Here is a 22155-nt window from a genome sequence, read left to right as displayed (position 1 = left end):
TTTCCAGCTGAGAGGGAAGCATTCAGTCTCTCTTCATTAAGTATGATGTTGGCTGTAAGTTTTTGTAGATGCTCTTTATGAGGTGAGGCAGTTCCCCTCTGTTCCCAGTTTGCTGGGACTATTTTTTTCTTAATCGTAAATGGGTGCTGGATTTTTTTCAAATGCTGTTTATATGTCAATTGATATGATCATATGATTTTTCTTCTTGAGCAGGTTGATATGGTGGATTGCATCGTTTGAATTTCAAACGTTAAACCATCCTTGCATACCTGGGATAAATCACTTGGTTGTAATGTATCATTCCTTTCATACACTGCTGAATTTGATTTGCTAATATTCTGTTGAGGACTTTTGCGTGAAATGCATATGCTACTAGTTCTTCCAGCCAGAGTCTGTGAATGCTAAATACTTTTAATCTTATTTATTTGAAATTTCTTCATTTTGCTCTCACTCTTAAGTAATAACATTGCTGGTTAAAGAAATAATAGTTGAAAGTGATCCCCCCCCCCCCCGAATTTTAAAGACATTATCCTATTATTTTCTGACTTTGCATAGAAAAGTATGCTGTTGTCAAGTTTTCTTCCCTTTATAAATAACCTGTCTTTTCTCTCTGTGTGCTTTTAAGATTTTCTTTTGATATTTGTTGTTTTGAAGTTTCCCCAAAGTAAGCCTATGTGTGGGTGTTATTTTAAAATTTTGCTTGGGATTTTGTGTTGTGTTTCAATCGTAAGACTCGGCTCCATTTTCAGTTCCAGAAGAAGTCTTGTCAGTTGTACCTTCCATTATTGTCTTTCCCAGTTATTTTTAGTCTGGTCTTCTGGAATTCCTTTTAGACATAGACGGTGTTGGTCATTTTATCCTGTCTCCGTATAATTGCCCTTTCTTGTTTTTTTTTCTTCCTTCACTTGAAGATATGTTTAGAGAGAGGAAGAAAGGGGGGAGATATATATATATACACACATATATATATCAGATATATATGAGAGAGAGAGAGAGAGAGAGAGAGAGAGAGAGAGAGAGAGAGAGAGAAACATTGATGTGAGAGAGGAACATTGGTTGTCTCCCATATGTACCATGACCTGGGTTTCAAACCCACAACCTAGGTATGTGCCCTGGCAGAGAATCAAACCCACAACCTTTTGGTTTATGGGGCGATGCTCTAATCGACTGAGCTACCCAGCCAGGGCCATAGTTTTTTTAAATTTCTCCTCAGATTGTGAGATTTCCTAAGATTTATTTCTCTCTTCGGTTGAATAACCTGTTCTAGCAGTGTTGGCGGTCCTGATCAAGTCTATGTAAATGTATTGGTCCACAAGTATTCTAGTTTTTCTCTAGGCATGCTGGCTTATATGTCCTTGTCCCCTTTGAAGTGGAACATGGCCTTGTGACTTATTTTAACTGAAATGTCACTGCTTGCAGATGCTCTAGAGCCAGAACAGAATTTGTCAAGCTTCCTTTATCCAGCTTCAGTAACATGCTGAAATGGAGCCTCTATGAGCATGTGTTCCTGAGTGGCTATGATAGACACACCTGTCAACCTGCACCAGATATACAATTTGAGAAGAAACAGAGATTGAGTTGTGGTAAGTGTCACTGAGATTGAGGATTGTTTATTACTGCAGCATTACTCAGCCTATGCTGACTGATACACTTGGGGATTCCCTGCAAAAGACAGGTATTGTAAGTTCAGGCTCCATTCCTCTAAAAAGGGAGGTATTGTAAGATCAGAGCTTTTGACTCAGAGCAGATGATTTTTTTCTTTGCCTCCCAATGCCTAGTCCAGAAGGCAAACTTATTTGCTGTTTCCTTTGATTGTAAGTTCCTCTGCTCACATCCCATTTTATTAAATGATCTATCGGCCATTTTTTTTTTATTTTTTTTTTGCAGGGGCCATTAGTCTTTCTGTTCATTTTCCTGTTACTATATAAGTATCAGAGTCCTAGCCCAAAGGCCTGAGGCCAATACCCACTTCTGAAATCCCCATATTCACTGTCATTTCCTTCTGGAATCTGAAGATTTCCTTTCCTTTCTTTCAAACTCAGCCATGTATTCATTCGTTGTTGTTGTTGTTATTGTATTTCAGCCTTCTTTTCTATGTGCTTGCAGTAAGGAGGGGACTGTAGGCATTCTAAGCTCCATCACTCTGCTAGAAATCTCCCTAAGATCATTCTTACTTAGCAAATAAAATATAATAATGTGAAAGGGCAATGATGGAAATTTTATTTTGAGTCAGGGGAAAATTGAGGTGATATGTTTGAATGAACTCTGCAGATAAACAGAGTAAATTAGAAGCTAATAAATCTCAAATGAGAAATGTTTTGATTTTAACTTTTGGCATAAATATTTCTAGGTGAAATTCATAATGTCCTATCTTAGAAAACAAAATGTAATTGACACTTGTATTTATAACTCAGGTCATCATTGTGAATATCAGTTAATTGATAGAGTACTTACTATATACCAGGCACCATATTAAGAACATTACCTATATGATCTCAACTGTTCTTTACAACTAGTGTGGAGGTAGGTATTTGTAAATCACTTGCCCAAAGTCACACAGCAGGTAAGCAATGAAGTCCAGATGAGGTGACCGTAATCTTATATATGTGCCTCCTCCATTAGAACACAAACTCCTGGATGACAGGGGCCAATCTTACTCTAATTTCAAAACATCTACAGAATCCAAATTCTTCCTTCTGGGTCCACTGCTAACACCCTTATCTCCCTAGATTAACGTGAGACTTCTACTGGCCTCCTGGCTTCTGCCCATGCCCTTTAGTCTATGATTAAACCCAGCAGCCAGAATACAACCTTTACACCTGAAGTGATGCCACTGCTCATAGCTGTGCCAGAGCCATTTCCATTCTGATGTGGCCAGCATAGCCCAGGTCTTTGCTGTTGTAATAGCCTACATTATGCAGGCCCCATTGCCTCTCCAACCTCAGTCCCTAATCCTGTTACTGGGCCACTCCAATCACAGTCGTCTCCTTGCCGTGCATACTCTTGCTCAGAGACTTTGCATTGGCTATTCCCTCTGCCTGGAATTCCCCCGGATATCTGCTTGGCTTATGTCTCCACATGCCCCAGATTGTGGCTCAAATGCCACTTTCTCAGTGAAGCGCTCCATTCTTTTCAGTATGACAACTCTCCTACCTTCATCTCTGTACCCTTTCCTCTACTTAATTTTTCTCCACTGTGCTTATACCAGCTATTATTTTATTTTATTTGTCATCTGCTTCCCCAACAGAATAGACGCTCCAGATGGTCAGAATGTAGTGACTCCATTTTTTTTTATTGCACCCAAGACTGCTTTAGTAGAAACTTAGTAAGTATTTGTTAAAAGAATGAGTTTCTTTCTTTTCACCTGACATAGCACCATGTACACTGTAAGTATTTAATACATATTTGTTAAATAGAGCTCTTTACTCTTAAAAAAGGTTCCCACATTACTTGGCTCTTATGCAGGCATAGGAAAGTACATAACCCGAGAATCATACAGAACCAATTACTAAATCAAAGCACAATGCATCTTGTCCCAGGGGAGCTTTCTTCCCCAGGAAAATCTTCAGCTACACTGTCCTGGCGCATTTGCCTCTCCCTTGTCAGCACCAGGAGGAATATCAATGTCTGGCTGCTGATTGGCCCTGAGTGGGGTAGAGTTCCCTAGGGCAGACAAGGGCTGGTGGGGGAAATCCCCGATTCCTGGGAAATTGGGGTGTGTATGTAGAGAATTGTGAAGTCATATGGAAAGGTCAGCCACCTTTTTATTTATTTTTATTTTTTAAAAATATATTTTATTGATTTTTTTACAGAGAGGAAGGGAGAGGGATAGAGAGTTAGAAACATCAATGAGAGAGACACATCAATCAACTGCCTCCTGCACACTCTCTACTGGGGATGTGCCCACAACCAAGGTACATGCCCTTGACCGGAATCGAACCTGGGACCTTTCAGTCCTCAGGTCGACACTCTACCCAACGAGCTAAACCGGTTAGGGTGAGCCAGCTTTTCAGTGTTAAGTCTGCGTACCTTACTAAGTGTGTCAAGCTGGAGGAGGTGGTGGCAGATAACAGTAGTTGAGATCAAGCAGGGATCAAAAGTAAAACCAGCACAATGCAGAAGGCCAGGCAGACTGAGGTGAGCAGGACGGCTCTACAGCTCACTGCGGAAAGGGCGCATATTCCCACACTTCTTGTGAGGGCCCTGCTAGTCATGTGTGCTAGGATTAAATGCTCTAGTTCAAGGACATGACGAAGGCCAGACACTTTAGCTCTCTTTGCTTTCCTGCCAAAGTATGACTACTTTCCACCCCCTACTGGGAGCTGAGTAAAATCCCCTCATGTGGTGCTGCACTGTAATAACACTTTTAAATCTCCTCCAGGGCATAATACTACCTTAAATCAGTGATTCCCCAGAATTCAAGAAGTAGAGCTGGAAAAAGTTTGAGAAGCACATTCCTCAATGATAAGTGTCATGATAAGAATGAAGCCGGGTAACTGGGTAGAAACTGGCAAGGTGGGTGCTATCTCATCAACAGAGGGCTCTTTGGGGAGCACCATCTGAGCAGAGGGCTGAATGAAGTGAGGAGGGGGCCATGCAGAGATGGGGGCCGGGAACCAGGGCGATGGCTCCAGGCAGAGAGAGCAGCATGAGCAGAGTTCCTGATGGGGAGCCTGCTGGAACAGCCAGGAGGCCACCACGCCTGTGTGTATGCACAGCTTCTTCTCTGTAGTCGCTGATTTATGTATATTTTAAAATCCTTACATGGTTACCATGTGCCTTTAGTTATACAGAAAATTCCTTAAATACAAGAACCAGATTGCATATATGTTTAAAATAACTCTCCATGGCACTGTTAACAGTGCCAGAAATGGAATAGATTCTTAATAAATGCATAAATACATGGAGAAAAAATTGAGAAGTGGGCAAAACTTCTGTGTGTGTGTGTGAGAGGGTGTGGGAATGGAAGATTTATTTTTATCCTGTTTAGCTTTATATTACTGGGAGACACTTAGCCAGAGATGTCTGAAAGCCAATTAACACCTTGGAAAATTCTGAAAATGAAAAGTTGGTGGGAATATCATTTTTCATGACATTCCCAAACCTTGGAGAACTCCAACTCAGCGTGATGAAATGGGAGCTTTTCTTGATGGGATACAGTTAAACCAGTCAGATGCCAAACGACTTTCATTTGCTAAATTTGAGGGTGGGGCTTGGGAGATGCCAAAGTGAAAGGCAGTAATGGAAGTTGAATCTGTACCAGGGGGTTTTAAATTTCCCTTCCCAGTGCTAAGAAACCAGGTGGATACACTGTGAGAAGGTTGAAGAGGCTGGAATAAAACCAAATTAAATAAACAGAAAACCTGACAAATCTAATCTCACTGTCTTGAAGAGACGCTTTAAGTTTGTGACAACTGCCACAGGCCTGACTATCCCCTCAAATGAGAAAAGGAGAAAGAAGAGTGTTCCGAGGCCCTGTATTAGTCTGCTCAGGCTGCTGTAACAAGTACCAAGGCCGGTGGCTTAAACAACAGAAATTTATTTCCTCACCGTTCTGGGGGCTAGAAGTTTGAGATGAAGGTGTCAGCAGGATTTGTTCCTTCTGAGGCCTCTCTCCTTGGCTTGTAGATGTCATCTTCTCCTTTTGTCTCCTCTGTGTGTGTCTGTGTCCTAACCTCCTCTTCTCATAAGGACACCAGTCATATTGGAGTAGGGCCCCCTCTACTGACCTCATGTCAAATTAATTACCTCTTTAAAGGCCCTATTTCTAAATACAGTCCCATTCTGAGGTACTGGGGGTTAGGGGTTTTGCAAGGTGCAATTGAGCCAATAAAAGCCCCTAAAGGAGTGGTTCACAGTGACAGGAACTGAGATACCACCATTATGGCGGTACTTCGAGGGCTTGCCTGCTCTCCTGCTCAAAAGCGGCTTTTGGATGGTGGTCCAGACAGGACCTCATGTCCAGACCAAGGAGGCTTAATTGCAATCCCATATCACAGAGCTAACTTGAGAAATCTGAACAGGAAGTGACCTGGACCCTTCACCAACGCCTTCACCTCAGAAGACATACATCTGCCCTCTAACAATGCAGAAGGTGTTCCTTCCTCCCAAAATATGAGAAGCTGCCCCAAAGCTCAGTTTCCAGATGTCAGCAGGCAGCCCTCTGAAGGCCACTGCTAGGATGAGAGCACTACAGATGGAGTTCTACTTGGGTGTATGGCATAAAGCCGGCTTGCATGTTAATATTATTTTTACTGTTTATTAGGAGAATCTTTAAAGCTGGTACAAAAATATGTGGGAACTCTTACAGAATTTGATGAGCATAAAGGATTAGATTTTAAAGTCATATTTTAAAGAACAAACTAACTTGGCAAAAACTTTTGAGTGTGCAATGAATCTTGCATTTACAAAAAACACAAACAAACTAGCAAGAGTTAGTCAAGAGATTTTAGGTAGAGTTTTCAAAACAAGAGACTGACAAACTAAATCTTTTCCCTGTAAGTAGTTTAGGCACATTTTGTTAATGCCTCGTGTTCCAAACAAACAATAACAAAGTACGTCCTCTGAATCCAGATGCTTCTGATCTCATTCCTGAAGAGAGTGGAGAGTAACAGCTGGCATTATTAGAACAGATACAAAATTTGGAATTTTATCAGCATGAGAGATGCCTTCTCTAACTTTTTGCCATTCAAAGCTTTCAACAATGACCTGCCCCTCAAATTTTCTTCTCGGTCTGAAGATACCCACCCTGTTAAGATAAAGAATACCCAAGGGCCAATGATCTGAGAACCAGGCGAATTATTAAGACTACACCAACTTTTTCCATGTATCAGATTAGATCCCCAGAAATCTGTTAAGTTCAAAAGACATGGCTTCGTATTATGCTCTTGGGTTTTGAGGTTTTATATAATGACATAGCCATATGAAAACCCTTCCCATAAAAGAACTGTTAAGTATGTCTGTTATATAATCCAATGTCAATAACATTAACCTATAGGAGTTCTTGGATTATAATTCTGGAAAACATTTTTTCTAATGAGCTATTATAAACCTCTTCTTAAATAATGAAATCTACTTGATTCATTACATTACTCCTCTTTTTTTTTGGTCTTGGCTAGAATTACAGCAATTATCCTTATCTGAATTTCTCTGGCACACATATTGTGCCCAACTGCTATTGTATTAATTCTTGTTTTAATGGTTCTTATATACTTTTACTATTTTTTACCAGATAAAATCTATTTTGGATGTAGAGAGATATAAATAACAGATAAAACTTCCCTTCTCTCATGCTGTCTTATGAAACTTGATGAAGAGCTCTTTTTGTGTAAGAGCATTTTTTATGTAATAAACAAAAGTAAAACAAGTTATCCAGGTGTCTTGGTTAGGATGGGGTATTGCAGCTAGGGCAGAGAGGGAAATAAATATTTTACACTGGCTTACTGGCAGATTGGTTTTCTGAAGTGGCTGTGAAAATTAAATTCCATAACCTCATAACCAGCTATTTAATCTCATAGCTCCACCTACATTATTGAAAGGTTTTATATTGACTTTACGAAAAGGTGACCTGTAGTCCAGGTTAGGAACACCCCAGTTATAAAGAAGGAAAGAGAAACATCAGTCCCCAAGTTTTCTCAAAGACTCTTCATTGTTACCACCTAACCAACAACAGACCCTGTAAAAAAATGGTGACTCCAGGAGGGCTCCGACCCTTGGAATCAATCAAATCTATTCACCTCTGTTGACACTTTTCCTTCCTGTGCCCTGTCTACAAAGTAATCCTAGAGATAGTGGTAAAGGTCATTGACCTTCTCAGGTACCTTATTACAACTAAACGATTCCTGCAAAGTCTTAGAAATCATTCCAGAATTTCAACCCAGGAATTGTAAGAGTGAGAGATTTCAAAAGACATCTGACTAACTTTATTTTTTTTAATGTAAGCAAACACATCATGAGCCTACAAATCTTTTACGAGAACATTCTTTTTATGGGGGAATTGAGAACCAAATGGGTAAACTTGAAAAAGTACTCCCTTCTCTCAGAAAACCTCATATGTAAAAATCAAAACTCATAAAGGAAAATTAGGGATGATTACTTTTTTAAAAAAATACATTTTATTGATTTTTTACAGAGAGGAAGGGAGAGGGACAGAGAGTTAGAAACATCGATGAGAGAGAAATATCGATCAGCTGCCTCCTGCACACCCACCACCGGGGATGTGCCAGCAACCAAAGTACATGCCCTTGACCAGAATGGAACCTGGGACCTTTCAGTCCACAGGCTGACGCTCTATCCACTGAGCCCAACCGGTCAGGGCAGGGATGATTACTTTTATCACAACTGTTTCACTATACTAAAAGGTTTCTTGAAATAGTCCTTTTGGTGGTTAATTCCCAGTCCCAAATACATTTGCTTACTTAGTTTAAAGATTGATTCTTTTATAAAAACTACCTTTCAAGACATTCATTATGTCAAGTGCAAGAAAGCTAAGAGGTAATCTTTTTGACTCACCTAATTTAGCCAAATTAAAATCCTAAATACCTCTTGTTGTATAGAGAAAATTTATTCAGGCCTTCCTTCCTCCCTCCCTCCCTCCCTCCCTCCCTCCCTCCCTCCCTCCCTCCCTCCTTTCCTTCCTTCCTTCCTTCCTTCCTTCCTTCCTTCCTTCCTTCCTTCCTTCCTCCCTCCCTCCCTCCCTCCCTCCCTCCCTCCCTCCCTCCCTTCCTTCCTTCCTTCCTTCCTTCCTTCCTTCCTTCCTTCCTTCCTTCCTTCCTTCCTTTTCCCATACGCCTGGTTTATTTAATGTTTTTGCTATGTGTGTGGGTTAGTAGTTTAGCATAGCTCATTTTTTCAATGAAATCTTACTTATAGCAGAGAAAATTCCCTGAGAAACACAATTTGAAAACTACACCTCGAATTCATTCTCTAGTTCACAGCCCAGTCTCTAGAAGTTGTTGTTCTGAGCCTACAGGTACTTGGCATATTTTCTGAAACACCCCAAATAGGCAGCACTATAACTTCTACAAATCAGCAAATCAGACCCCTTGTATCAGTCATGCATGGTTCAGTTGCAGAGAACTGAGCTAATTTAAGCAAATATGGAGTTATTGTGCAGTGTGCAGAATCATTAGGATGATTTTGACTATAGAACTGGGTACTGCAGAGCCCATTTGATTAAGAGAAATATTCCCATCACCCGGACAACTGTGATTCCAAAGGCAGGAACCCAGTAGGTACTGGAAAGCCAGGCCACACCTGTGCCCTTAGTACTAGAAAAATGGATGCTTTGCACCTGACTTTCAATGCTATCAAATAGCAGTGCTCTGGCACCTTGCAAATGATGCTGAAGAAAACCCAACAGCGTCTGCAAACGCCTTGGTTCCCACTTCCGGAACCCACACATTTGATATTCCAGACTCAGTCTGCTTCCTGCCTCCAAAGTAAAGAAAGGCAAACCAGGAGGAGACAGGAGTGGACCATGCCAGCAGGGTGCCATATCCACCTACCCCAGCTACTTACTTCTATGCTAGGGAAATGCTTGGACCTTTTCTTTGACAGCATTCTAAAAAGGTCCAGAATGTGCCCCAAACCTATTGACCTGCTATGAAACTCTCTTCTATAAATTTTTGTTTTGATAATATTACATTTCAATCATTACTTGTGCTTAGAAAACAAATTTCATCAATGTTTCACTTACTCTCTAGATCAACACGACTTTCCATTCGTCTGAAATGTGTTTCTATTTTAACTATGCAAGGAGTATCACGTTCACACTGAAATAATCTGAGCCTCACAGGCTTTGCTCATCACCCTTCTTGGCTTCCCACTTGGTAGATGGAGGTTCCTCAATCCTTTGCTCCCACCTCCTACCTACTCTTATGTGCAGGAGGAAAAATTCCGGCAACTCTGTCCCCTCTGTTCCTTAAATTCACACATCTCATCACCCCCAGGAATGGCCACCATCACTGCTACCACGTTGGGATAAAAGAAAACCACATAGGTACTCAACAACTCTCATGTGTGGGAAAAAAGTCTCCCCAATTAGTCTAAAATCTTCTCAAGCCATCTCAAATCATTCTTGCTTGCTGAATCTGAGGGTTCAAAAGACAATTTGTTACAGAAACAGCAACCTGTCCGGCTGGCAAGCTGGTAAGGGTCACACGTGCAAAAATTAACTCAAAACAGATCGTGGACTTAAATGCACGATACATACTAGTAAATATAAAACTTACAGAAAAAATGAGACATGATTGAGGACCTTGACCTTCGTGAAGCGTTCTTTGACATATCACCAAAACCACAATCCATAAAAAAACAAAAAAACTGATCAATGGAGCTCATCCATAAAAGACCCGCTGAAGAGGAAGGAAAGACAAGTCAACCATTCAGAACATGGTCAACTCAGGCATCTGGCCGCAGCGAGGAGGTGCTGCTGCTCTTGTCGGTTTCACAGGAGTTTTACTTTCAAATCCCTGAGCGCACACGGACGGGTGGGAATGTCTCGCGGCTGCCCTTTCCCCACGGCTGCCTACGGTCACGTTCCGGACAGGCCTTTATAAGAAAGACAGCACGATTAAAAGGCAGCGGAGGGCCCCTTCACCGAGACCCAGACCTCATGTCAGTGCGGCAGTTTTTCATGGAAATTATTTCTAAAACCAATTGCGACTGCAAAGCGGTTTTTGCTTTCTTTTGCAGACTTCCTTTCTCCTCCTCTTCTCCATTTTCACTGAAGAGAGAGGGGAGGAGAAATGGTGAAAATGCCACCGAGAAGAATTTCGGTTGGGCTCGGAGGGTGGAGGGGGCAGGGAACCCAGCACCCTGCAGAAGTAGAGGTTTGCAGGTGTGGATCCCTGGGACCTGCTCAGGTTGTAAATCGGGGCCGCTGAGCACCGTGCTTTCCTTACTTCCTCTTGGTAAACCTCTAAGAATGACGAGCTTGCCCTCAGCATCAGAAAGGACCTGTGTCCTGCCTGCGGCCCCTCGGCGCCTGTCCCCAAAGCAGATCTCACATCCTGCCTGCAGGACGCATCTGAGGGAGAATATGAAAACAGTCCCTAGCGATGGCTGAGGTCTCTGTCCCTTCTCTCCCCCACGTCTGCTCACGTCCTCTGTGAAATGCACCCCACCTCCCTCGCTCCTCCCATCCCCTAAATACACTCAAGTAACAGAAAGAGGGAATCAGTCAAGTGGAAAATGGTTAAGCAGGCAGGTTTATCTCTGGGCACAGGCTGCTGAAGTGGGGGGAATGAAACTCCCGGGAGCGGGAGTGAATTGAGGATCTGCCTCGTCCGGGCTCTGCCCTCAAGGTGCCCCGGTCTCCCCCTGCGCTGCCTGAGCGACACACTGCGCATGTGCAGAAGAGCAGCCTAGGACCTGGGCTTGACTCAGCCTCCTCCCGGGCTCTGTGGCTTTGAGGCCAGGGCAATGGGATGCGGTGTCCCGGGGTGACCCAAGGGGCAGCCACTGGAGTGAGGAGAGCGAGGCACTCTCCACCAGTGCAAAACTTAAGGAGGCCCCAAAGAGTAATCAAGATCAATTATGACTTAATGTGATATCTTAAAAATCAAAATTCTTGCAAAAATCCATGATGAACAAACTATGAAAATTTTAAATAAAGGCAGAGTCAACAGGGCTTTGGGGGAGATCGTAAAATTCTGTGCATTAAGGTAAAATGACAATGTACAGGTTCGAAAACATACCCAGGTGTCCAAATGGCACCAACGGCGGGCTTCTGGAGGTCCCGGTTCAGTACCGGGTCTGCAGCCTCTGAGACCGGGGGTCATCAAGGGCTGGGAGACACCTGCTGCTCCTGCCCTTCCCAGGGGCCCGTGTCTGAGTGTTTAAGAAAGCCAGGCACATGGGGCTTTCCTGAACATAAAGCTGCAGGAGGCCCTGGCAGGGAGACTGTGTTTAGACTCTCTGACTCACTTCCCTGTTTATTTCCCATCCAGGCCCAAATGAATTACCTCACAAGGCCAGGTGCGGCTGGGAGGACATTCCCAAACAGGCCACCAAGAGGGGACCAGGGCAGCGCCCACCCTACTGGCCAGTTCATTTTCTGGAACCACAGTTCCTCTTGCTTGGGCAAACTTCTCATTCCTCTCTTCTCACTGCCTTCCTTTGTGTGTATCCAGGAGCTGTAAAAATCACAGGCCTCAAGCCCCTCCTAGAAGCTGGAGGAATAAACATCTCAGATGCATTTTTAATCAGCTGTGACTCTACCCCTGCAGGAACTTTACAGCCAGGTGGGCTCAGAGTGCATCTCGGCATTTTGCAGAAGGGCAGGAGGAAACACCGGCCGCCCTCAGCAATTCCTAGGGCGAGGCTACCCTGGCTCCTGCAGCCCCTCTGCTTCCTGAAGCCAGTATCTACCCACCTGCGCTGCCAATGCGCTTGGCTGCGAGACAAAGGGTCCATTATCCAACAGGCTCAATGTTCCCCAGGTACGGGGAAGGCACGGAGGCATTTATTCTTATCTTCATTTTATTTCGCAAAGCACGGGCTGTCTGTACCGAGAACTGAACCTCACTCATTTCCTGCAGAGCACAAAGGAGAAACTCCGCTCCTCAGCTGGTTCCTGGTGCTCTTGCCTCCAGCCCGAAGGGTTTAAGAGAGCAGGATGCTCCAGAATCCAGCGGGAAAGCCCCGCCTGGTACCAGGGTGGAAGCCTGTGTCATCCTGACACTGCCCTGGCCCACTACACTCCTTGGGCGTTATCTCACCCCTTCAGGTCCCTCGCTTTCATTTGTAAATGAGGCGGTAGGAAGCCTGGGCTACTGCTTCTGCCATTTAATCAACTATGTAACCCCCAAAATTAAAAAGCAGATTTTCTGTGTGTCTTTTTTTCTCTTATTTGTGAAACGGGGAACCTGGATTATAAGCTAAAATGAAGTATACAAATTTAATGTTAAAATTAATAATGCAAATAATAATAGGGTTTTGTGGTTGTTGTTGTTGTTTTGTCTTGGTCTTTTTGGACAGCTAGGACAAGGTCTGAATCCCGTCTGCTCTCATCATCTGCAGGTGAGGAACAAATTCAGGGTACTTCCTCATGTCTTCCTTCTTTTTTCTTCTTCATGCAAAGCATTTGGTAGGTTTTACATAGAATTTAGCTGTCTCATGCTAAATTCTAGGGGCCAAACCCTGAAGCTTTTTCTAGTTAACCCAGTTCCTGTCCCCTCTTTCCCCTGATCCCCAACTGTCTGCAAACACAGGTACCGAGGGGAAAACTTGAAATGGCAAGTTAAGCATATGAAACACCAGCACAACTGGCAAAGAGGTCTAAGTTCTCATACCTGTACATTTTGTTAAAGGGCCAGGAAAAAAAACACAACAAACCAGCAGAGCAAGACAGGAAGTGAAATGTCCAATATGAAAAAGCGACCAATCAGTGGTAAGGCAGATGGAGAGAACCCTCCTGTTTTTCTTACAAACTCATTGAAGGAAAAGCTTTGCCAAACTTGTGCCAAGCCCCTCCATCCTTTCGTGTGGCAGCGGGATGAACAGCCCTGAGTTTACAGCTGTCACTAACAGTCATGGGCGTTTGGGCCACATTGCACCTCTTTTTCCTGAAGCCATTCACACCCTCCTCTGGACTGCCAGACAGTAGCCTGGTGCTGGTGCAAACCCAGCTCCCAGGACTCAGATCTCAGCTCTCCAGGCTTCTGAGACGGGGAAGGAGGTTCCTGAGAAACAACACTCATTCTGCAGTCTGTCCCCCACTCTTCCCTGTATCAGGGACACAGGCAAGTACTGCTAGCGTGTTGGCTCAAGTGGCTAACCAGCCAGGTCTAACTGTGCCCATTCCCAAAGACATCTTAGACTTCTGCTTCCCCAGCAGGCAAATCTTCATGCGCAGTGTTCAATCAGTGAAGTTTCTCGGGATTCGTGTTTTTACAAATCGAGATCAAATTAACGTTTCATTGCAGAAGTATGTGTTCAGAAGTATAAAAACAAGACACAGGCAGGAATAAAGAGACATCAGAAACTGCTTTCTGAGGCTCACCCAGAGATCTTTCTTTCGTCTGGTTGGTCGATCTCACCACCGGAAGGCTCGCTCGAGTTCGGCTGCCTCTGGAGAAAGGACTTGGAGCTTCGCTCTCAGACATGGCTTCCAGAGAGTCACCCGAAGTCTCGGATAAATGCTCCACCGGGTCGCCCACGCTGGGAGGCTGAGGGCTGTGAGGCAGTTTGGGGCTTCTTGTCTACAAAAGGCATTTGAAAGAAAGTGGGAGAATAAACCATTATTAGTTATCCTAAAAATATGTTCAAGGCTATCAAGGCCTTCAATCTACAAAAAACAACGTAGCAAGAGGAAGAAGTCCATCAGAAAGACTGGATGGGACTAGAGACCCAGAGGGTCAAAGTTCCAGTTGTAAAAGTTACTGAGAAAAACGTATTGCCCTCAGGGTCCCATTAAGATTTTTATCAGTGGACACCCACCTTACAAATTCCATTTTGGACAAGGAGTTGAGGACAAGCCACGTTATAGGAAAGAATGACAGCATATCAACTCCTTTTGCCAGTTGTTATCATAACACATGAATTGTGTGCATTTATACACTGCCACATGCCCTATAATAACATTTTGGTCAATGATGGACTGCATACATGACAGCGTAGTGTGTAGGAGACTACACTATCCAGGTTTGTGTAAGTGCACTCTATGATACTCACACAAGGACAAAACTGCCTAATGACACACTTCACAGAACATATCCCTGTCATTAAGAGGGGCATGACTGCATACGTAAATGGATGATGCATTTACCCCAGAGTACACTGAACACGACCAGTCCTTATATCAAGACCATTTCCAAAATCAATAACCTACGATTGTGAGAGGGAGATTTATATCACAGTTGAATTTGTCTTTTGATACACAAATCCTAGAAATAAGATTATGTCTAGTTTTGGTTATTACCTCAGCAGAAGTATATATAATAAAATACATACGCAATACATAATTGGTTTTCTTTCTTAGTTATCTATGCTATAATGGCAGAAGTTGAATGTGTAAAATGCTTAAAGCTTTTAGTCAATAACATTCCTTGACTATTACTACCGGTTGAGCACTGTGGAAGACGCAGAAAAACAGAAATGTGGCCTGACGTCAGAGTTTCAAAACTAATCGGTGAAATTAGCGAAGGACAACAGATAACTCAAGATAGTATATAATTAAGTGTAAACTGTGAACTGGGTGGAACATCCACTCATACTTTCAACAGACACCTATTGAGCACCCACCATGTTCCAGGAGCTATGCCAGGCCCGGGGACAGAATGATGCACAGAACAGACATGCCTCCACCCTCATGGTGCTCACAGACTAGTCAGGTGACAGGCATTAACACAAATTAAAGGTGCAACGAGAGTGTATAATTCCAACTGCTGGTGGTGGTGGGGTGGGGAATGCATATGGGCAGAGGGTTGGAAAAGCATGTAAACTGTGATCTCAACAAAGAAGGAAGTTGGGGAGAATGGGGGGAACCCCGGGGGAGGGATGAAAAGCAGGAAAGCCATTCCAGGTGAAGGGAATGGTATGTGCAAAAGCCTGAGGCGGAAAGAAGTGGCAGCGCTGGAAGCTTGGTGTGGCTGAAGTCCAGCGGAGACCAGAACACTCACAGCCTGGAATGTGGGTGAGAATTCTCAATTGGACTCCAAGGTACCGGAACATCATGTAGGTAGTTTAGGCAGGGAAAGGGGCCGGGGGGCCAGGATAGGTACTCTTTTTAGAAGATCACTCTGCTGTTGTGTAGAGGCTGCAGATTATACATGTAGAAAGTCAGAGAAAGGAGGCAGTGAAATGGGATTAGGCTGAATAAATGTGTTACCTCGGCTTTTCCCTCCCACCGCCTGCCCCTGACTTGCATTACATGACCCCAGGCACCTTCCAGGAGGCAAACTCATCTGTGTTAATCAAGTACATGAATTTTCACTTCAGGAGATGCCAAAGGTACTGATGGGCTGGTGCTGGGATCTAGGCATATATATACTCGGTCAGGGTCCCTGTAGCCATTTTTTTTGTTTGTTTGTTTCTTTGCATTCCTTCAAGTTTTCCTGAGGATGTCAATGCATTTTGAAGTGAGGCACCGAGGCACTTAAATCTCAAGGCAGGACCAGCTCGTGGATGTACGGGCAGAGCGATCACACAGGGCCCCGTCCTTGAAAGGGTTTTGTGATTGGTTTGATGCTCTGCTTTGGCTGTCCTGAAGCTCATAAATGTCAACAAGGCACTGACGATTACTTAGCTGCCTCAAAGCTCCGGTGACAGAGCTCTCTCAGGGATGCCCAGATGTGCCCGATACTCAGGAGAACACTTTGAGGGTCGATGATCCCATCTCTCTTCCTAAAAGTTCAAGGACACTCCTCTTGGCAGGAGTGCTATTGCGTTATGTAGATGCCTGCTTCTGGCCACACCTCTCAGGACCTTTCCACGGGGGAAACAGGAGTGAGGTCGGCACACAGCGCCCGCGCCCCTTAAATGCGGGACGTGGCCAACCTGGATGTTCCATAGAAAACTCTCAGCTCAGATGACATGCCGAGAACAGGGCCAGAAAGGACACCTATTAACAGTCAAATTGTGTCTTTGGGTTAATTTTTCTGTGCAAGCCTCCGAGGTGGTTTATTGCCAGATTTATTTCTTATAAAGTTTGCTTCTGCTCTGGAGATTAAGATCTGGCTGTGGCACTCGAAGAGTATCATTCGATAGGAACAGCCAACCATACATCACTGTGCAGCTCACCAAAATGTGCATAAATTCATACGGTCTTCCATGAAGTATGCTGGGCAATGAACCTGGTTACTATGCTCAGCAGAATATCAAGCTCAGATGTCCTCATCCCTGACTTAAAAAAAAAAAAAGATATTCAGTTTAGCAAAACAGCTAAGGAATAATATGACTTGATGCAGCGTGGCTTCATGTACAACCTCTGCCATTTGGTCACCCTCGCAGCCGATGGGAGACATTCACGAATTGTCATTTTCCATGGCAAGAGGCAATAATCCTTGAAGAACATCAGAATTAAATTTCATTTCTTGTTCAGGGTCCTCATGGTGGTAGTATGTATAAAAATAAAGATGTAAGGGCTAAATCTTTATTTTTAACTTCCTGTACACAGCCACTCAGTTCCAAATATAAACTCCTTCTCTCGTTCTATGTCATTCACTTTCTCACTGCGAACCATCTTGCATATTAGCAATCTCCTCACACGGTACCTCCCCTCTGATGCCAGCTCACTGCGGAGACATCACTTAGTGCAGAGAAAGGAGAACGGAAATTGCTGACATCAGTGTCAAATACCCTGTGATTTTTGAGAAGTCAAAAAGCATTTGGAACAGGGACGCACTGCTCAGCACAGGGTTAGGCTTCAAGGGTTAGAAGTGTTGCACATGGCTCTTGAGCTCATAATGCATTTAAGGGATAGTTTGGGGCCAAGGACAATATACACATAACAGCTGGACAAGAAGAACTAAGAGGTGTGCCACTGGAAGTGCAGAAGGGGTTTGGGGGGAAAACTGCTGACATGAAAGGGTAGGTTGGGTGAGGAGGAAGACCGTGGGGGAGGAAGTGCTAAGGGGTGCTCAGAGCAAGGTCACCGGCTTGCCTTCTCACACCTTCACGCACTCAAGGGGCCCACAAGAGGAGAAGGTGGGGAGCCTAAGCTTTCCCCGCCAGGCACACTCTGAGGAATGGGAGCCGGTACCTTCCTCTGCTCTCTCAACTAAGCTAACAGGTACGCATCACCCAACAGCAGTTGAGTCCCAAGATGTCTTTTCCACAGGCAACCTCGTGGCGGGATTATGCCTCCCACAGTCTCTCCAATAATACTGAATACATAAAAAAGTTCCACTTTTGTTGCTGACAGCCATTTTTTAATGGATTTCCGCCCCTAAACCATGCTCCCCTCTCTAAGGACTACTTCCCTGCCCACATGAACAAGCCCCTAAAGCCCAATGATTCGTACATAGAGTAAACATACTGCAGCTTCCCCACACAATTCTGCTTTGCACCTGTTGCTCTACTGTACTTATTAGTAGTAACCCCCTTTCACTCTCAAACATATGATGGTTGGAACAACAAAGTGTATGCACACCACTCCCAGCCCCCTCTCAGCTTCCAGGACCAAGTCGTGGTCACCTGATCTTGCCTAAACTAATCATTTTCTCTCCCCTGGAATGCAGGCCTGGGACAGAGAAGCTATTAGTCATTGTCTATTAAAAACCTGAAGTGTGAGATCCTATGAAGCTGCGGTTGAAATGGGCAGGGAACATGAAACAGAAAAGAAAAATATAAGGAAAGGATGAAGCAGATCTGTATAGGCAGATGGAAAGGAGACGCCCTTGGCCCCAGTTGAAAAGCCTGAAAGATTTTAAAAAAGGAGCTATCTGGGCCCCCCAGGAGTTGTAGTTCCTGACTCCAGTACACAGCGAGGCTCTTCCATTTGTTGTGCTTAAGCTAGTTTTTAAAAAGGACAATGTATGTTTTTTTAAATTTATTTTTATTGTATTACAAATGCCCCCCATTTCCTCCCCTGCACCTGGCTCCCCCCCACCCTCCAGGCCTTCGCTGCAGTATTGTTTGTGTCCATGGGTAATGCATATATGCATACAAGTTCTTCAGTTAACCTCTTCCTGCCCCCCTCTTCCCTCTGAGATCTGTCAGTCTGTTCCATGCTTCTATGTCTCTGGATCTATTTTGTTCATCAGTTTATTTTGTTCATTAGATTCCACATATGAGTGAGATTGTGTGATATTTGTCTTTCTCTGACTGGCTTAGTTTGCTTAGCATAATGTTCTCCAGCTCCATCCATGCTGTCTCGAAGGGTAAGAGATCTTTTTTTTTCTTTCTACAGCTGCATAGTATTCCATGGTGTAAATGTACCACAGCTTTTTTATCCACTCATCTACTGATGGGTACTTGGTCTATTTCCAGATCTTAGCTATTGTAAATAATACTGCTGAGAACATAGGGGTGAGTATATTCTTTCTGATTGGCGTTTTGGGATTCTTAGGATATATTCTCAGAAGTGGAATCGCTGGGTCAAATGGCAATTCCCTTTGTAAGTTTTTGAGGAAACTTCATACTGTTCTCAATAGTAGCTGCACCAGGCTGCATTTCCACCAGCAATGTACTAGGGTTCCCTTTTCTCCACATCTTCTCCAGCATTTGTTGTTTGTTGATTTATTGGTGATAGCCATTCTGACAGGTGTGAAATGATACCTTATTGTCATTTTATTTGGCATCTCTCAAATGATTACTGTCTTTGAACATTTTTTCATGTCTCTTGACCTTCTGTATGTCCACTTTGGAGAAGTGTCTATTTAGGTCCTTTACCAATTTTTTAATTGGATTGTTTGTCTTCCTTTTGTTGAGTTATGAGTTCTTAATATATTTTGGAAATTAACCCCTTATCAGATGTTCTCCCATGCAGTGGTTCCCTTTTTATTATGATGGTGGTTTCTTTTGCTGTGCAAAAGCTTTTTACTTTGATATAACCCCATTTGTTTATTTTTTCTTTTGCTTCTCTTGCCCTAGGAGATATATTGGCAAAAATTCTGCTACGTGAGATGTCTGAGATTTTACTGCTTATGTTTTCTTATAGGATTTTTATGGTTTCACGACTTATATTTTAGTCTTTTATCCATTTTGAGTTTGCCCTTGTGTATAGTGTAAGTTGGTGATCTAGTTTCTTTTCTTTTTTTTTGCATGTACCTGTCCAATTTACCCCACATCATTTATTGAAGAGACTGTCTTTATTCCACTGTATGCGCTTGCCTCCTTAAGATAACTCTGTGCCTTGCAAAGAAGCCATCACTAACAGAGACCAATTCTAGCAGCTCACTTGCCCAGGCTGCTATGATGCTCATACATCTATAAGATTAGTAGTAACCATGAAGAAAGTGAAACTGGAGCAATAATGCTCATTATTTTGTATTTCAAGGATTAAACTTTCTTTAAAAGTATATGGGGGAGGGTATAATATAGGGTTACCATGATTTTTATTTTGTGGAGCCAGGGACATCCAAAAATGCTCTTTGTACGGAAATATCACTCTGCATGGTATCTTTATTATTATAAGAAGAGAAAAACATTTTTACTCCAAAAAAAGGAAGAATATGATGTTCATATAACCTCAGACTCGGCCTAAGTAGAAAGTCCTTCTGTTGGGAGTTACTGTTCCCACCGTGGCTCAGGTGCAGCCTTTGCTCGGTCACGCGTCATCTACGGCGCGGCACGGGGGGCTTCCACCCTGAGCTGTTGAGTGAAGGGCTGCCCCTGGGTGTAGAGAAGCGTGAAGCCGAAATGCTCTCCAAGTCAGCTGAGCAGGACGTTAGGGTCCATAAGGCCGGGGTTTCATCTGTGCTTCCAGGGGACCCATGGCACCAAGCAATCTTCTGTTTCCATCACAATCTTCTAGAATTTTCCCCAAACCATCAGGCAACCCTAAACCTACAAACCCAACTGGGAAGCCAATGGGAGTCATGCATAAAAGTGTGGTCTGTGTAACCAGCCTACCAGAACCCCACTTGTCCCTTCTCCTCTTGTCTTCTACAAGGATGGCTTTCTGTTACCAGGAGACACTGGGGTAGCAGGCGTCACGCAGACATCCTCTCTATTAATCTGCAGCCTGCACAGACTCTCTGGGAATCTTATCTGCTTAATGAAGGGTTGAAGGAAGGGAGAAAGGAACTAACAAATAGAGTACCTGCTGCCCTGTGCTGGGTGACTGACATGTGGTAATCATTTAACCCTCATTGCAACTTCATTGAGAAAACAAGAGTTTAAGCCTGACATTCTAGCAAGTGTGGGAACTGGGATCAAATCTGTAGAGTTCCAGAGCTGACATTTAACCAGGAGCCTAAAGATGCTGGCTCTAGTCCTGTTTCTACAAAAACTGAGCAACATATAACCTCACTGTTCTCATCTGTAAGACAAAATGGAATTCGTTGGAAGTTAGTCCTTTCAGGACTAAAATTTCCTAACTCAAAGATGTATACCATACAAAGAAGAAATCATGTCACCCAGAAAACGTTTGTTTACTGAGATTTTCTTCCAATTGTTTACCCTATAGCTCTTGCTCTATAGAAATATGCAGCGAGTGCCCCACTGGTGTGGCTCAGTGGGTTGAGTGTCAAAACATGGACCAAGAGGTCCCGGGTCCAATTTCTGGTCAGGGCACGATCCCCAGTAGGGGGTGTGCAGGAGGCAGTCAAAACATCTCTGATGTTTCTGTCTCTCTCTCTTCCTTCCTCTCTATAAAAAAAATCAATAAAAACATATTATTTTAAAAAGAAATACGCAGCAAGCTAGCGCTAGGATCTCGTTTCCGAAATTGTTTCAAGTGCCTGCAACAGAGTTGCACAACATTGCTTTTTAAAGGACTGCCATCCTTGCATTTTTTATCATCATGAACAAATATTTGCTGGATTGCTCACCATGAGCATTATGCTATGCTAGATCAAATTTATTCTTATTCTTTGCAGTGTTGAAGGAAGAGCTAAGAAGCATTGATTGTGTTTTTTTTTCATTTCCATTTTCCAGACCTTTCAAACTCTAAATTGAAATACTGAGGTCCAGAAAATGAAACCTGCAAACATAGCTTTACGTAATGTGTTAACTGTGGGGAACAGTGGGGTGTCTGGTGAGCCCACTCGCTTCAGATTATATTTAGAGAGGAAAACTCAACACCGCCTTACCGAAGTTTCACTTTATCCTAATTAATGTCCAATTTGCCACAGAGTATTAGGAAATATAATGAAGCGTCCCCCATGGAAATGTATTCGGGATGACTCATTATCCCAGCACTCATTAACTCACACGGTTAATTTAATCACTCTTTCGCCCCATTGCTTGCACTTGCGAAGCTTTCAGCTCAATCCCAGTCAACATTTGGAGTTGAACTAAGAGAACTTTCCAGCTATAGGGCACTCTTATGAAAGGATTCAAGGACAGAATACTAGAAGTTAACCAACAATGGGTCATTCCAGACTTCAGGCTTCTCCACCATTCCTGCTCCACAGCCATCTAGCCTCGGGAGAATGAACAAATTATCACGATGGAAGGTTTAAGCTTCTAACTTTGCATACAGAGTCTTTTCTAGAACCACAGAGAGGGCACTTTCCTCTCTTCTTTGCCTTTCCTTGTTTTCAAAGT

General features: G+C 43.4%; 1 protein-coding gene across 4 annotated transcripts in view; it reads right to left on the bottom strand.

The window, feature by feature from the left end:
* The window catches only part of KIAA1217, a 467214-nt gene that overhangs the window by 137702 nt on the left and 307357 nt on the right, over positions 1-22155 (bottom strand). For all 4 annotated transcript variants that reach the window (XM_081104030.1, XM_081104029.1, XM_081104031.1 and 1 more), the window contains one exon: positions 14006-14204. In XM_081104030.1, the coding sequence (XP_080960156.1) occupies positions 14006-14204 (199 nt within the window). The remainder of the gene's footprint in view (positions 1-14005; positions 14205-22155) is intronic.

Source organism: Myotis nattereri, assembly GCF_964212035.1.
Source record: "Myotis nattereri genome assembly, chromosome: 1".
Classification (NCBI taxonomy): domain Eukaryota; kingdom Metazoa; phylum Chordata; class Mammalia; order Chiroptera; family Vespertilionidae; genus Myotis; species Myotis nattereri.
The sequence above is the reverse complement of the archived record's forward strand: the minus strand, read 5'-3'. Positions and strand labels throughout refer to the sequence as shown.